Source organism: Natator depressus, chromosome 14, assembly GCF_965152275.1.
Source record: "Natator depressus isolate rNatDep1 chromosome 14, rNatDep2.hap1, whole genome shotgun sequence".
Taxonomy (NCBI): domain Eukaryota; kingdom Metazoa; phylum Chordata; order Testudines; family Cheloniidae; genus Natator; species Natator depressus.
Window position 1 is genome coordinate 20,903,663 of NC_134247.1, and position 15,860 is coordinate 20,919,522.

At 40.5% G+C, this 15,860-nt stretch overlaps 1 protein-coding gene across 5 annotated transcripts in view; it reads left to right on the forward strand.

The window, feature by feature from the left end:
• Window positions 1-493: 493 nt before the first annotated feature.
• Window positions 494-15,860, forward strand: part of COX10 (cytochrome c oxidase assembly factor heme A:farnesyltransferase COX10) — a 157,271-nt gene continuing 141,904 nt past the window's right edge. The window contains exons 1-5 of one of the 5 annotated variants that reach the window (XM_074970901.1): window positions 494-621; window positions 1,073-1,295; window positions 2,439-2,521; window positions 3,902-4,020; window positions 5,736-6,060. In XM_074970901.1, the coding sequence (XP_074827002.1) occupies window positions 3,952-4,020; window positions 5,736-6,060 (394 nt within the window). In that variant the 5' untranslated portion in view covers window positions 494-621; window positions 1,073-1,295; window positions 2,439-2,521; window positions 3,902-3,951. Of the gene's footprint in view, window positions 622-1,069; window positions 1,296-2,438; window positions 2,522-3,901; window positions 4,021-5,735; window positions 6,061-15,860 lie in introns of all 5 variants that reach the window. The other 4 variants (XM_074970900.1, XM_074970899.1, XM_074970902.1 and 1 more) reach the window with 4 other exon arrangements.

The following is a 15,860-nucleotide window of genomic DNA, read 5'->3' on the forward strand; positions in this document are numbered from 1 at the left end:
CTACATGAGAACATTGCGCCGGTTTAACTAAAGGCATATCTTCAAACTCTTATTTAAGCTGCTGTAAAAAGGCTGTTGTGAACACACTTACTTGGTTTTAAACCAAGCTTATTTCAGTGTTAGTGAGAAATTGGTATTAACTAAACTGAAAAAGATACTCTTCAACTGAAGGGGATTTGTTTGAACTAAACTGATTTAAAAACAGGTTCAAATTAAATCGGAGCGAATTTCTCATGTGAATTATGTGTCTGGACGTAATCGCCCACGCCAGAGTGCCCCTCCCCTGACGGACAGGATGCCAGTGCCCACTCGGCCAGCATCCCCATTTCCCGGCCTTGGGTACCAAGTGCCCATCCCTGTCCTTACCAGGGCGCCGCGCCGCGCCCCGCCATCCTACACGGGTTGGGCTACCTGCGGCCTAGCCACTCCACACCGGCCTGCAGCCGTCCCCTCACCTAGTGACCCATATCCCCCGCCCCGGAAGGGCTGACCCGGAAGCAGTTTGGCGGTCGAACCGGTCAAGATGGCGGCGCCCAGGCGGTGAAGGGAGAAGGAAGCGGGAGGAGCCGTGGCGGGCTATGAGCGCGGCTTGGCGCTGCGGCCCACCCCGGGCTTTCACAGGTACCGACCGGGGGCAGCACCGCTGCCCTGCGCCGTTCCGCACCCTTCACCCAGGGCGGGGGCTGCGGGCGGGCCAGGGAGCGAGCCGGGAGCGGCTTGCGGGGGGTGTGGAAGGGTCGCCGGAGCCCTGCGCCCACGGGGGGCTCGCAGCTGCCCGACCTTTTGTCAGGGGGGCGACGGCTGCCCCCGTCTGAGGAGACAGCTCCCCCATTACCGGGGTCTGAGGGACCCTTCACCCCTCAAGCGTCTCCCTTTTCCCTCTGCGGTGCATGTCCCTGGGGCTGCGCTTGGGAGCCCTGGGACGGGAGGATGCCCCGGCCAGGGAAGTTGCTTGAGGGCAGTGGATTAGAGCAGCTTCTGGGAGGGGTGGGGCCTGGGGCCGGGTGTGTGTGTGTCATATTGGTGCTGTCTGTACTGGGTGCAAGGACTTTCTCTAGTTCTCCTACAGCAGGACTCGGAACTTCCCACCCTTAATGAACGTCTGTCCCCGTTGAACAGGGGGGTCTGGGCCATGAATTCCTGTAGAGTCTGATCTTTCACTAAGTAAATACAATTCTCAGAGTGGCAGAGAAAATCTTCTAGATGTGATCGGAGATGGATTCCTTTGGCTGAGTCTGCAGACAGACAACTCCTCCTCTGATCCCATTGCTGCCTTTAGCAGCAGCCTGACATTAGTAAGTTTCACTGCTGCTATAGCAAATCTGTAAGCAACAGCAGGATTGTCAAGAATCCTGTCACTTTCATATTGACCTGACTAGACACTGTGTTCTCTTTTCCTAAATCCTTCTTCGAGATCTGCTTTTACATCTACAGGAAGTATTGGGCTGATTGAGGACAGCTGGGCAAAGCTGATTTGTTTGTTTTTAAAAAACCAAAACAATAATGAAACCCTGAATAACATCATATGCTTATTACACAGTATCTACTTGTATGTTTTATCCTTTTCCCCTTCTGTTTATCATGTTGTCTTTTACATCTTGATCCTGCAAATACATATGTGTTTAATTTTATATAGGTGAGTCCCATTGAGACTGCTCACCTGTGTAAAGTTATTCAGTTAAGTAAGTGTTTGCAGGATCAGGGTTTTGGATTATAAATATTTTGGGACCGGGATTCTGTTTATATAGGACAAGTACACTGGGATGTCAGTCCTGACTGAGGATTTTGAGTATTACTGCAGTACAAATAATAGCGAATACATAAACAGAGACTTCTTTCTCTGAGAACAGTGTTTACCAATAGATTGCGCTATAGATCAGGGGTTCTCAAACTTTATTGCACTGCAACGCCCTTCTGACAACAAAAGTTACTACATGACCCCAGGAGAGGGGACAAAAGTCTGAGCCTGCCCAAGCTCAACTGCCCCAGGTGGGGATCCAAAGCTAAAGCCTGAGCCCCACCATCCTGGGCGAGGAGGCCAAAGCTGAAGGCCAAGGGCTTCAGTCCCAGGCAGGGAGCCTTTAACCTGAGCCTTGCTGCCCAGGGCTGAAGCCCTCAGGCTTCAGTTTTGGCCCTGGGCGGTGGGGCTTGAGCTTCTGCTCTGGCCTTGGGCCCCAGCAAGTCTAAGACAGCCCTGGTGACCCCATTAAAATGGGGTCCCAACCCACTTTGGGGTCCTGACCCAGTTTGAGAACTGCTGCTATAGATTAACTCTACCACCTCAATCTCCTAAAATAACTATAGCCTATTTAGTGATATACATATGGTTTTATTAAAAAGATTCTGAGGCTATGTCTGCACTCTTCTCTCTCTTCTCTCCCCGCCTACCTCCCCCGCCTCTCGGCGTTCTGGGGATTGATGCACCGGGGTTGATTTAGCGGGTCTAGTGAAAGCCTGCCAAATCGACTGCAGATCGCTCTCCAGTCGACACTGCTACTCTACCCCAAACGAGAAGAGTAAGGTAAGTCGACAGGAGAGTGTCTCCCATCGACCCAGTGTAGCGTGGACCCCACGGTAAGTTGACATAAGCTATGTCGACTCCAGCTACATTATTCACATAGCTGGAGTAGCGTAGCTTAGGTAGACTTACCGTGGTAGTGTAGACATAGTCTGAGGCAAAAGAAAAAAAAATCCTTGCCAATATTAGTGGGGGTACAATGGACAGTTTTAGCAACACATTATACAGAAACATTATTTAGCAAGTAGTTGTACTCTTATTATGGATTATGGCCTTGAGTGGGAATGTTGATTCCTTCACTCAGAAATTGTTATTGATATGGCAAAGATATTCACTAATGAGGCATAGTCTGGAAAAGTCTGTGAATTTAGTTAAAACAAACAAGGCTTTGTCAACTGAATTGCCATGTGCAGTGGTTAAAGTAGTGGTGCAACAGAACATTCTTGATGAAAATTCAAATAAAGTACACCTATCTCCATCCCTTTCTCTTTCTTGCTCTCATGCAGTGACATGCTGTTGTGGTATTTGGCTTAAAAATTGCAAATAAGTATTTAAATCCTCCAACTATCAGTCTTTCTCCCTGGCCAGAAGAACAAACAAGCTTTTTCTGACATTTTTGAATAACACTTGTATAACTTTTTTTTTTTTTTTTGCCATGAAAACCTAGAAACTACTTACTTGAGTGTTCCTTTAAGAAAGCATCCTCATTATGTATAGAAAGTCAATGGGAAGTAATAAAAATGATTATGTAGTTCTTTTCTCAGTAACTTGCACAACAATATGATGAATTCCTGTTAACGAAATCATGAGGTGGTATATTCCCCAGAACCTACAATTCTAGTAATTGGTCCATAGACTTGTTGTGTGTAGTTTTGGATATGTAAAACACACACACCAGATTCATAAACATTGTTAAAACAGAATTCTCCCTTTTATGGTGGTTTTAGATGACACACTTGACTAGCTCAGGTTTTTAAGATCAGTTGTAAAGATATGCACTAGGGCTGGCATAAAATTCCTGTTAATGTGACTGTTTAACTCTAGTGCTATTTTTATGTGAAGTACTTGCTCTAAGCAAATGTTCCAGCTTGTTGCTTATGTTTGTCTCGGTAAATACATTTATAGCATATGGAGGTGGGAATAGGGGAAAAAGTTATAAGACTAACTCTGTGAGGGGCTGGAAAGTAAAATACTCAGCTCCTCTATCTAGACTGCAAGCTTAGTGTAGGCTCCCTCACCATCTCTACGAGCTCAGTAGGACCTGTGCGTAGCCCTCCTAAAGAATGCTGTGTGGTGCTGAGGACAGTAAGCATTGCAAATGGATTTGTTTCTAATCCTTACTGTGAAGAAACGAGATCCAAACATTCTCTGTTTTCTGTGTAGGATTATTTGTCTGGCACCTTCCGAAACCAGCAGTATGGCCATGCAAGTTTATGCACTGTTGTGGAGTAGCCAATAAAAGATGGATTACATTTCAACACCTTAACTTTCTCAAACGAATGGTAAGTCAAGAGAGTGTCTTATTCCATGTTGACTATTTTTCTGTTTTGCCTTATGCTACATAGGAAATTAAAATGTTTACCAATTACAAGTGGTATATGGCACTCATTTTCTGGAGTAGTGTGTTTCTTTTTAAAAGATTTATTCTGAAACTTAAACGTATTGATTTAATTCTGCCAAAGTTTTTGAGGGCAAAGTATAAAGTCAGGCTTGCTTCTTAAATGTTTATATTTGGAATAGAGTGAACGTGCAAAAGGGAAAGCAGAATTTTTAATTTATGTCCTGGTTCATTGAGAGAAGTCCTGAATAGATTAAAGTAATAGGTTATTTTTTTCTGTAGTATGTAAATAGGCAGTGCATTAGCTGTTCATATCACAAAGCTATAACTGTCACTGACAGCTCAAGGAAATCCCTCTCCTCTTCACAGAACAGATGCGTAATGGATAGTAGTGGTGCAAAATTCTCCTCGCTGTCCCTTTTCATGTGCTGCAACCCTGACTTGCAAGGACCATCTCTAGTGCTTGGATGATAGTTTATGTCTATTATGTGGTGTGTCTGCTGTGATTGCCATGAAAGGACCAGATACTTCCAATGTTGGTGGTATTTTTGGACATCTAATAGGAACCAGAGTGAGATCATAACTCATTTCACATGTGGGTCACCAAACTGTCAGACTTTTTATTGCTAGTGACTTGGCCTGCGTTCAGGTTTAGTCATTCAGAGGTGAAAAGCTCCCTACCAACCCCAGAAAGCCCCTTTAGTAATCTCTATTACTCAGTTGTACAAGTATTGCACCACAGACTGTTGAAACCTATACCTTGTTTGTATATTTGGCTTGGTATATATGAAATAGAACATTTTAGACAAGAAAGTTGGGGGGGTTGGAAAAACTAAGTGGTTTTTTTGTTTACCTGACACTTTCTAGAGGAGCTGTAAATAGAGCAAAAAACACAATATAAAACTTAATTGCAGCTCAGCCTCTTTGTTGTCAGTTGGAAAAATGAAGCATCATGTGCAATAACACCCTTCTAGTCTTTGTCTTTCTATACTTTTCCTTTCAAATATTCTCTAAAATTGGCAGGTTAAGTAAACTAAACTGAAATTAGGAATTGATGATGGAAAACTAAATTGAGGGAGATAATTTCTAGTAGGTAAGGGATTATCTTTTAGAGATCTTTCTCTGACTATTGAACCAGTTGACTGTATCTTACAAAGACCATAGGACACCTACCACTTCTAATAATTGGAGATTAATTGCACATCAGATTATATATACACATGTCCATACTATACATGTCCACAACATGCTTTAAAGTGGAGCAAATGTCTGTAGGACAAACAGTACCCAACAGATTAGAACAAGAAGTAGTAAAGAATAATATTTCCAGTTGAAACTGCAAGGGAAAATTTATTTAGGCCTGACATAATTCCCTGAATTTAAACTAATGTTGTTTGTGCAGCAATGAATTGGAAGCTGCTTTTGTTGTATATTGTGCAATTGCAGACACCCTTCTGTGAATGAAGTGAGCACTTGAACTGCAGGCTAACTGAGCAATATCAGCACCATGAAATTCTCTTCTTTAATCATAAAAGAAATATAGCAGTAAAATGTAACAGTACTATTTATTTCTATTGTCATTAGCAAGCTATTGATAGGAAAAGCTTTTTAACTCTCCTGTTAAAAATATCTCAGATTAGTCTATATTTTTCTATTCAGTATGTAACACAGTACAACAAAGACCTCAGTCAGCAAGCAAAACCGAAGTCAGATCCAGTTGCACCTCCTTTCCTTCAGAAAAAACATTTGGGTCAAGAAAAAACAGTTATACGTGAGATCAGACCAGTTTCACCTCTCCACTCACCTTTGTCTGAGACTTCGAACAGAAATGAGTTCAAAGAAGTGAATTCAGCTGCAGTTGTAGAAGACTTGGCAACAGCCGTAGGAGCAGAATCCAAAGAAGAAAAACAATGGAAAGAAATGAAGCTACAACTGGATGATTTACCAGGAATTTTGGCACGTTTGTCCAAAATCAAACTTACAGGTACTGTTGGTAACTTTTCAGTTTCATGCAGGTTCTCTGATTCAGGGTTCTCAATCTTGTTAATAGTGTGGTCCACATTTTAAACAGAGGTTGGTCTCATGGACACCTTCCTTCCCAATCGTTATCCCACAGATCACTGCAATGTACCTATGTCATTTTTAGTTCCTTTTTAATCAAATTTTGCTGCTTGAAATAAGGAGCCAGCACCATGTGATGAACTAGCTGTCCATAGACCACAAGCAAGTGTTCTGTGGACTACTAGCAGTTCTCAGACCACAGTTTGAGATACAGTTGGAACAGAAATTCTCGAACTGTGGTCTACAAACTGCTAGTAGTCCATTGAGCACTTACTTGTGGTCTATGGACAGCAAGTTTAAGTTAAACTTAAATCTATCACCAGAAGAAGGCAAAATAAATTATAGTGATGGTATCTTTTTGTAACCAATATTTTCTGTATGAGCTATTTCAGTTTTTTATCTCATACTGATATGAACCATTCTGTATTTTAGGGGAAACACTTGTTAGGCTATGGTGGAATTTTACAATGGTTGTATTAAATATTTAAAAGAAAGCCCTATCTCTTCACTTCTTATCAATGTTATGCTATCTGGTCTCCTTGTCTTTAAGTTTAGCAGTGGTTCTTGTCAATCTCATGTTAAATGCATTGAGGTAGTAATGTGGATACATTCCATAACTTATCTGGCAAAAGTTTAAGTGACATCAACTTAGTTTCCTAAAATAAAATGTTATTTCAAAAGTCAGTGAAACTCTACTCTTCGTTCTCCAAACCAGCAAAGGAAACAGCTTGTTAAATATCTGTTATCGTTATGTATCATTTTTGTTATCTTGGACACACATTTTTGAGTAGCAATACTTTATTATTCTAATAGTAATGTATAGCATTTATAAAACACTTTTTTCAAACGTAGATCAAAGTGCTTTATCCCCTGTTTTATACAGGAGGAAACAAATGTTCAGAGTGAAGCGATTTGGCTAATGCCTCACATCCAGTCTGTGGCAGAACCAAGAATACAAATCAGATCTCCTAACTTCCAGTCTGGTGCCCTCTCCACAGAATCACAGTATCTCTCTGGTGTTAGAACTGCACAACCGTCCCATAACTGTTGTTCTAGTTCATCAAATAAAATTCCTAAGATCATTTTACTTTTTTACTTTTGTCCTACACTATTTCATGTCTTACCCCTTAATTTTCCACAAAAAAACCCCTACTGAGTAGCTACAATGTACAGGGGATATGTAGGGGTTCTTCTCTTTAAAGTTCATTTTTTTGCTTTCAACATCTGTTAGACACATGGATTTTACATCTGTGGAAGCTGATTTTGAATGTATATCCCAACATTGCTCTTCACTGCTTTGGAGATATCCAGAATGAGACTTGACAATACTCATCTGATCAGTAGTGCATAAGAATTCTCTTTTCCACCTTGGACACATTTGGAGGGTACTCCTACACTAGTGTATGATTGGGATCAATAAAACATGAGGATGGAAAAAACGGCTCTTGGAGACTGATAGACATCTTTGTTGCCAGTTGTTAATGACTTCAGACTTGTCAGCAATATAGCTTTGTAATTCTATGTAGCAGCATCTATCCAAGGATCTAAGAGTTCTTTACAAATATTAAATGACTACACAGTCTATTTCTAGCCCTCAGTTATGCTGCCCCTTTCACTACAGTGGTTGCTTTATTTTCTTGCTGCTCAGTAGTAGTAATAGTTTGAGCTTCTATAATGCCTTCCGTGCATGGATCTTTAAACTCTGTAAGGATAGCTAAGTTTCCTGCTATCTCTTCAGTGAGATTATTTTAAGTGGCTTCTCTTGAGAAGCTTGGGGCCCTACACTAGTAATTGAAATTGAAGGCAGTTAAAACTCTGAAATAGATCCAGAAACAAATATCAGGATATTAAAATGGTAAGACTAAATGACATCATATAAAAATAAATAAATAAAGGGCTGAAGTAGGGTATTTTGATCTATGCAGAGACCTATTGTGACTGGTGCTTTCATGTATTTTCTAAACTGAAGAGAGCTGGGTCAAGGCTGTTGATCAGGCTGTTCTTTGATTCTTGAGAATGTAAATTATTCCAGGTCTGTTTTCATGTTACAGATGACATAGTGCCTCTGTGGAACTAATCTATGAAGTTCTGATTAGTTTAATATCTTGCATACTTTTTTTGCAAAGTTTCTATTTCTACTTTTTGGAGTATAAAATAACAAAAAACAAATTTTGCATTATACTAAAAGGGACCTTCCCCATGCCTGATTTTCCCTACTGCTGAAGTAAAGAGTGTTTGTATTAAGAACTGCAAATCACCTTTGAAAGGAAATGAGTTTAGCTATTACTCTACCCTCCTGTTTCATGTGAACTTTAGCCTTGATGCCACTGTCATTAGGAACTATGCCTTGACAATGGTAAAAGATTCATGTTTTTTATATATATATATATATACATATATATGATCGGGGACGGAGCTTTTAATTATTTGTAGTGTAATCCACTTTTTTGGTTTAGATTTCCTCCTTCTTTTTGTTGATCATTCTCTGTTGGCTGATGTCTGAACAGCTGCATTTTACCATCCTGGCACTCTGCAAAGCTAATGCATCCATCTCCTGCTTTTTCTGAGCTACAAAAGAAAGTTACAGATGGCATTGTTTTTAGTTTTGTCCCCCAATAAGTAACTGAAAGGAGAAAAAGACATGAAGGCGGGGTTATAAGAGAAAACCCATATAATGTGTAACACAAGCGCAGCACTACTTTTTAAGCTGAATCTCATCTTTTTAAATTTTACCTCAAGGTTATATTTAATGAATAGTAACTCCGTGATTACAGAAGGAAATTAACATGCATAGTAGTTACAAACATATTAGGCAAGAACATGAACAAACATTCAATTTTTAATTTTCATTTTTAGTGGTGTTCCCTCCCCTTCCCCCCCACCCCAATTAAAGGTACAGTGTGAGATACACTATTAGCTCACTATTGTGTTACACGGGAACAAGTTCTAAATGTGAAAGTGGCTGGTGTACTGGCAAAAGGATGCCTAAACACATTGTTCTTTTGGTGGGGAAGACAGGCCAAATGTTTATAATGAAATTTAACAAATACCTGCAAAATGGATATGTGAAATTCACCAGTAATTCTCCAATCTAGATGGTAAGATCCTTGGGGCTTAGACTGTGTTCTTGACTGCAGATCTGTACTATGCCTAGCAGAATGAGGCCTTGATTCTTGACAGGTCTCTCATGGAGCTACCACAATACAAATAATACAGTCTCCTTTAGAGTCTTAAAGAGAGGCACATCAATACCCACATACTTCAAACTAAGTTGCCTTCCTCATATGCTTTAAACCTAGTATAGGTCTGATCTGCAGCTAAAATTTTTATCGGTCTCTTTACAAACATATCAGTGCGTATGTCTGAGAAGTACTCTCCTGGGCAGAGTCACACACTGAGCTGATTATTGAGGTAGCTTTCAAAATGCATTCTAGGCACTGTAGAAAGTTATCTGTCATGTCTCAAAGACTTAGTCTAGTCTAGTCTGCAAAATGCACCTACTCTGATGTCCATCTTGCTCACCCTGCCTCTTTCTTAAACGAATGTCTGAAATAGAATTTTGTAAAACTTATTTGGCACTTCAGAACTTTGTTGCACTGGGTTGGTCCTTTGCATGTTGGGCATTGGACTGGGAATTGGGAGACCTTGGTTCTGTCCCTGGCTCTGTAAGTAGGCTAAAATTTTGCTCACAAGTACACTAGTGGAAAAGTCCATTTGCTTCAATGGAGTTTGTTTTTATGAAGTTCCAGTTGTATCTGAGAGCAGAATTTGGTCTTAACTGCATTAAGGCAAGAATTTAGGAGCTTTATCAAAGATAAATCAGTTGGCAATGTTTAGATTTTGTTGATCCTACATATATTTTGTGTAACGTCTGCCAGAAAATAGTTCTCATCTCTGTGATTCTTAACACTCACCATTGTCTTATCAAAGACACACAGCATAATAACCGTATCTTGTAGCAAATTATTTTTCTGCTACAAGGAAGAGAAACAAATAAACTGCTACTTTAGTTTATCTCCTCCCCCCCCCCCCACCCTCTGCAGGTGTTTTACAAATGTTCAGTTATAAAAGGTAGTATTAACCTAATCTGCTCTAGTTTGTAATATTGTATTTTAATTTCTGCATTAAATGATAACATTTGGTTCAAATTACTGTTCCAAAATAGCCAAGCTCCAAGGCATGTTTTTTCTTTTAATGTGCAAGTTGTAATTTGCAATAAAACCTACTTATGCCTACTCCAAATAAATCTAGGATTACAAAGAAAACACATTGGTCAGTCCTGCAGCATTAATGTTACTATTACGTTTAGCATTCCAATGAATGAAGTGTGAGAATTTAGGGGGGGAATTTCTTCTGATAGATAAGCTGTAAAGAAAACTAGTTTTCCTTAGGGCTATATTAATATTTGTAGTAAGACAAGCAGATTGTTCCCCAAATTAAAGTAGAAATCCATTCTTTTTACCCTTTCTTCTCCTCCTCTCCCCTTCCCCCCAGTAGTATCTGGTGCTAAATCAGCAAGTCTATATGTTTACAAAATTCCATATTATTTGGTGACCAAAACAAAAATAGAAAATTGATTGCTGAATTGTTTTGGACCTTTTATTTTTATTTTATATATATACATATATAATATTGTTTCCACTATTTTTTTGGTGGAAGGTGAGCATAAAGTGGCACTAAGAATGTAGCACTATAAATACAGATATCAAGGTTTATAGAGAGAGATCACATTAAAATGAAATTGAAGGACAATGTAAAAATAATATAGGATTAGAGTTCCCTTGAGTATATTCTTATGTCTGAAACACCATAATAGGTCTCCTTCTTATCTTTCATTTCCTATGAGTGCATAGTTTGTTTCTTATTTAATCTGAAATTGTCTGTAAACAAATGCGCTCTTCTGATTTCTAGTAAAGCTAGGTATATTTGTAAGACATAAAAACATGTCTACTTTGATATCCTATTGTAAGTTTCAGTTGAGAATTACTCTTGAAAGACTCTTGCCAAGTCTAACCAATAAACCTTGAAAGGATCAGTTTCACCCATTATGTAGTGAAGTGTAGTTAATTTTGCCCCTAAAGCACTAAGCTAACAGGGGTCAAAAAACAAACATATAGAGTCAATGACCTCATGCCCTTGCCTGCAGTGATCTCAATGAAATGTACATCTTTTCTAGGAGGAAAATGAGGAGGAGATTATAAAATTCACTTTTGCCTTCATAACAAAAGGAAAATAAACTTCCCACTCTGATGGGAAGATAGTCCTATTTGCTGTAACATGCTGCATTTGAAACTCTGTTCATGGGGCAGACAGCAAGAACTTTTCTTTGTGAGTTCAGAACACTGGACAAACATCTAAAAATATCCATTTCAGCTGGATAAATGAGGGAATGTACTATAGCCTTTTTTAATGAGATCCTGATAAGTCACAGTGAAATGACTGACTGAAATTAATCTGGAGAAATCAATGGAGACTTTAATTAGCACTCTGGCTGTACTGTATTAGAATTTCTTTGAGGTCAGTGTAATGGCAATGTTACATAGACTGTTTGCCAATCTGCTCCACCTTTCTCCTTCTGTAAATGAGTTGGTGTTGTGCTATAATAAATGAATGTAAAGTGTTCTCTGTGATAAGTTTTAATTAAATTCTTGTCTGGAAGTGAAAGTGTGATTTATAATACCAAAAAAAGAATGTAATCACTCTTAGAAATGCAAACGCCACTGTTTCACCATCCCTTTCTGACTGATTAAGTTAATAAAAAACAATTGAAAAACAATGAATTTCATTGAGATTCATATTTCCTGGTACTGTATACAGAGAGACAGGGCAGAATTTTCAAACCCAGGTGCCTTACTTTAGGCTCCTAAATAAGTGACCTTATTTTCAGAGGGGCTGAGTGTCTGTAGCTCCTGCTAGCAACCAGCTTTGAAAATTTTGGCCATAATCTCTGGGTCAGTAGTGCCAAATGTGTACTCTTTTAACTATCCTATATCAGATTGTAAGTGTTTAGTGCAGGAGTTCTCATGTAGTCTCTCTCTTAAGAAGTGGTCCACAACTATGACTATCTCATGGTCACATCCCTTCCCCATCATGAAACCTATTTATGATCCCAACCCCATGGCAGCATTGACAGTTGGTGAATTTGTACATGCACGTAATAGTAAAATTGAATTAGTTTCTTTTCTCTAAAATGAATCCCAAGGGTCTGCTGACTCCTATGTTTGTTTTTGATAGCTTATCTTTTCCTGCTAGTGGCTATGGGCTTCTCTTCTCAAAGACTGTAGTGACTTCTAGCGTAATGGCCAGCATTGTTGCTCCTTTTTGCAGCTCTGTCTGTAGGCATTCATTCTGTTCACCATATGAGCCTCAAGTTCAGAGGCTCTGGTAGACCATAGTTGAGACCTGGAAGGCAGGGCTCCTGGGTTCTGCTCCTGGCTCTGCCTCTTCTTTGCTGTGTAACTTTACGTAAACTGCTTAACGTTTCTGGGCCAAATTCAGCTTGGGGAGCCACAGAGCGTTCCTAGGCGAGCCACCAGTGTTTGGGAAAATTGTAATGGATATGTCTGTTTCAGAGACGTTTTAAACTAGGCTTAAAAATCATCTGCATCTTATCTGTGGGTCTGCATCTTATGCTGTTGGGGCTGCTCTCTGCCCTCTCTTCCAGCAGGGGACTTTCAGCCCACAGACTTCCTACTGGGGGAAGCATTCATCAGGCACTCTCTAGGCTGAAAGTCCCCTGAAGGCCAAAGAGAAGCTCCCAGTGCCAGCAGCACCAGCAGATAGGGGAAGCGGCCGAGGGAGAGAAGTCCATCTTATTTTGATAATGGAACGATTTTGCTGAGTGCTCAGCCTACATGTAGCAAACATTTGGCTGTTTTGAATTTTCATGTTTTAGGATTGCTGCAGAAAGTCCACAGCCACAATGTGTATTTGTGTTCAAGTGTTGGTAAATGAAAATATGAGGCTAGGGTAACTACAGAGACATTTAGAACCCAAACACCTGGAATTCATAAACGAGAGTCGTGTTTTTATTCCTTCAGAGACCAGAAGAATTAAAGCAGCAGTAGCCCCCCCCCCCCCAAAAAAAAAAAGCCTGAAGAAGCAACTGTACCTCAAGAAGCACCTAATGCAATAGCCATGCGAACTGCAAAATGCAAACAAGCACAGGTTGAGAGTCTTCTACTTCTAGCAGAAATAGATGTGTAGAATTACAATAGGGGAACAAGCAGTCATGGCATTGAAAACCATTCCTTTGTTAATTAATATCATCTGTCAACTCAATTATGACCTTGCAGAAAACATCCAAGTTAAAAGGAGGCAGTATTTTGCACTGCAGCTTGATGAACCCAGACATACCCAACATGAGTTTTGTCAAAGCAGGCACAATAGTTTGAAGAACTTTTAACAGGCCCACTCATGACACTAAAATCTTATGGATTTTTGCCATGTTTGGAAAAACCCTATTTTTAAATTATAGTTTTAAAAACCTGGATTATGTCAGAATGTATAATTAAACTGTATGTAGTTGAATGAAGTCACAAAATAGTCCAGACTCTCGTGTCCTGAACTCTTAATCCAGTGTCCTGAGTTGGTGTTTAAAAAAAAAAATTTATGGGGGGAGGAATGTATTTGGTCATGGGGAGCTATCAACTTTTAAAATACTTGTAAGAGAGCCATAGTACTCAGAAGTTTGGAAACCACAGCCCTGAAGTGTCCTATCTTCTCTCTGTGTAGATACTTACAGGCCATGATCAAGTTGCCTCTTAGGGTTTGTCTACACTCCAATGTAAGCCTAAGGGTTGGTGTTTCTAAGCTTGCACTTGAGCATCCATGATGAATATTGAACCTAAGTTTAGAAGTTCTGGACCCAGATCTCACACCTGTGCTCATATGTCCACACTACACTATGCTGACCTGAGTCAAACCAGCCTATCTCATGCTTCTTAACACCTTCCCCATCTATAGCTGCTTTAGTCCTTTGTTCATGGTGCACTGTGGGGAAAACTGGACTGTCCATCCTGCAGCACTTTAGTCTCAGCCTGCCAATACATCCTGCCTTTTGGGTCTGCATGCTCCTGGCAACTGGACCCAGCAATATGGAAGAGTAACCATTGGAAGAACTTGTCCAGCTTCCACTTTCACTCTCATGTCAAGAAAGATCATGAGCATCCATGAGATGCTGGTGGACATTTTGGTGGCATTTTCTGACCTACTAAAGACACTTGTTGGAGAAGGAGGACACCACAGTCTTGGAAGATTCAACCTGGCTGATACTGCTCGTGACTCTCTGTATAGCAGCTGATGCCCCGTATGTAGACTGGTGTTTCTAGAGCAAGGCCATGAACAACAGACAGGGAGGGCCCATATTGTCATGCGGACTTGGGATGGCCAACAGTGGCTCCAGAACTTTCCCATGAAGAAAGCAATGTTTCTGACACTCAGTGAGCACCTTTTCCCCAATCTTCCAGTGTCCTAACACATGTATGAGGTTGGCCACGCCAGTCCGCAAGTGGGTTGCTATTACCATCTTGAAGCTGGCCACTCCTGACTATGTCAGGTCCGTTGCTAACCACTTTGGTGTTGGCAAATCAACTGTGGAGGCTTTGGTAGCAGAGGTTTCTGAATCAATCCATCCTCCTTTTGAAAACCTCCAGTGAAGGAGCTTCCACAATCTCCCTTGGCAGTGTCTTTATTCTTTGAAATATACACATTATAAGCCGTGATTGGTAATAAACTTAATGAAATAAAAGCCTTTATTTGTTAACATGGCTGTATTACAAAAAAAAAAAAAAAAAAAAAATTGACAGAGAGGCTAGCTACCAATAAAACATCAAAACCGGTAATAAAATAAAGTGTATAACACAAACATTGAACGCCTCAAAACAGTGAAACCACTGCAAACAAATAACTCTCCTACTACAGTGTGTCCCATGGTCTCCTGTTCTCCTTTCCCTTTGTACTACGTTTAGGATGCACTTCTCCACTCCTGTGCTGATTGCAGGGGGTATATTTGCCCTGTCCCACTACAGTTCAGGCCTGGTTACGTGAACCACCCAATCATGGTATTGTCCAGTGCATTCCGGGTCAGTAGGATGAGGTACCATGGTGGGGACTTAGGGTGTGGTGTGGGTGGAGCAGGAGCCTGAAAGTTGTGGGAATTAGCTCAAGCAGCTTCTCAAAGAGGTCTTTCTGCTGTGCTCTGTCTTTCTTCCTCCCTCAAGTGAAGTTCCAGCTCCAGAGACTTAGCTGCAGTTTTCTCCTTGTGTACTCCAGTCTGGCTGTGCCTTTCCACTTGTTGTGCATCCTTTTCCCTTTGCTTTTGTAACTGCTTGTTGGCCCTGTCATGGACATGCTTCCTTTTTCACTGCTCAGTTTGAAATCCCAGGCTTCTGCTTTACTGTGGCTGGACTACAGAGGTGTAAGGGCCTGAAAACAGATGTCAAACTGAACATTATTGTCTCAGTATTTTGAAAAAGTTTCAGTTTATCATCAGAAGAAAGTGCCTTTGAAATCTCAAGGCCAGAAAATGATACTTTGTAAAACTCAGCTTCCAAATATTCTCAGAGCCAGGCTTAAGTTCCCAGATGCTCTGTGGACAGAACTGAGAGTTAAGCAGAATGTGAAGCCCACACTCACAATAGTAAGGTGAAATTTACAAATGCCATATGTTTAAAAATTGAATGCCATTTTAGCATTGTGGTGTGGGGGGTGCCATAGCTTACT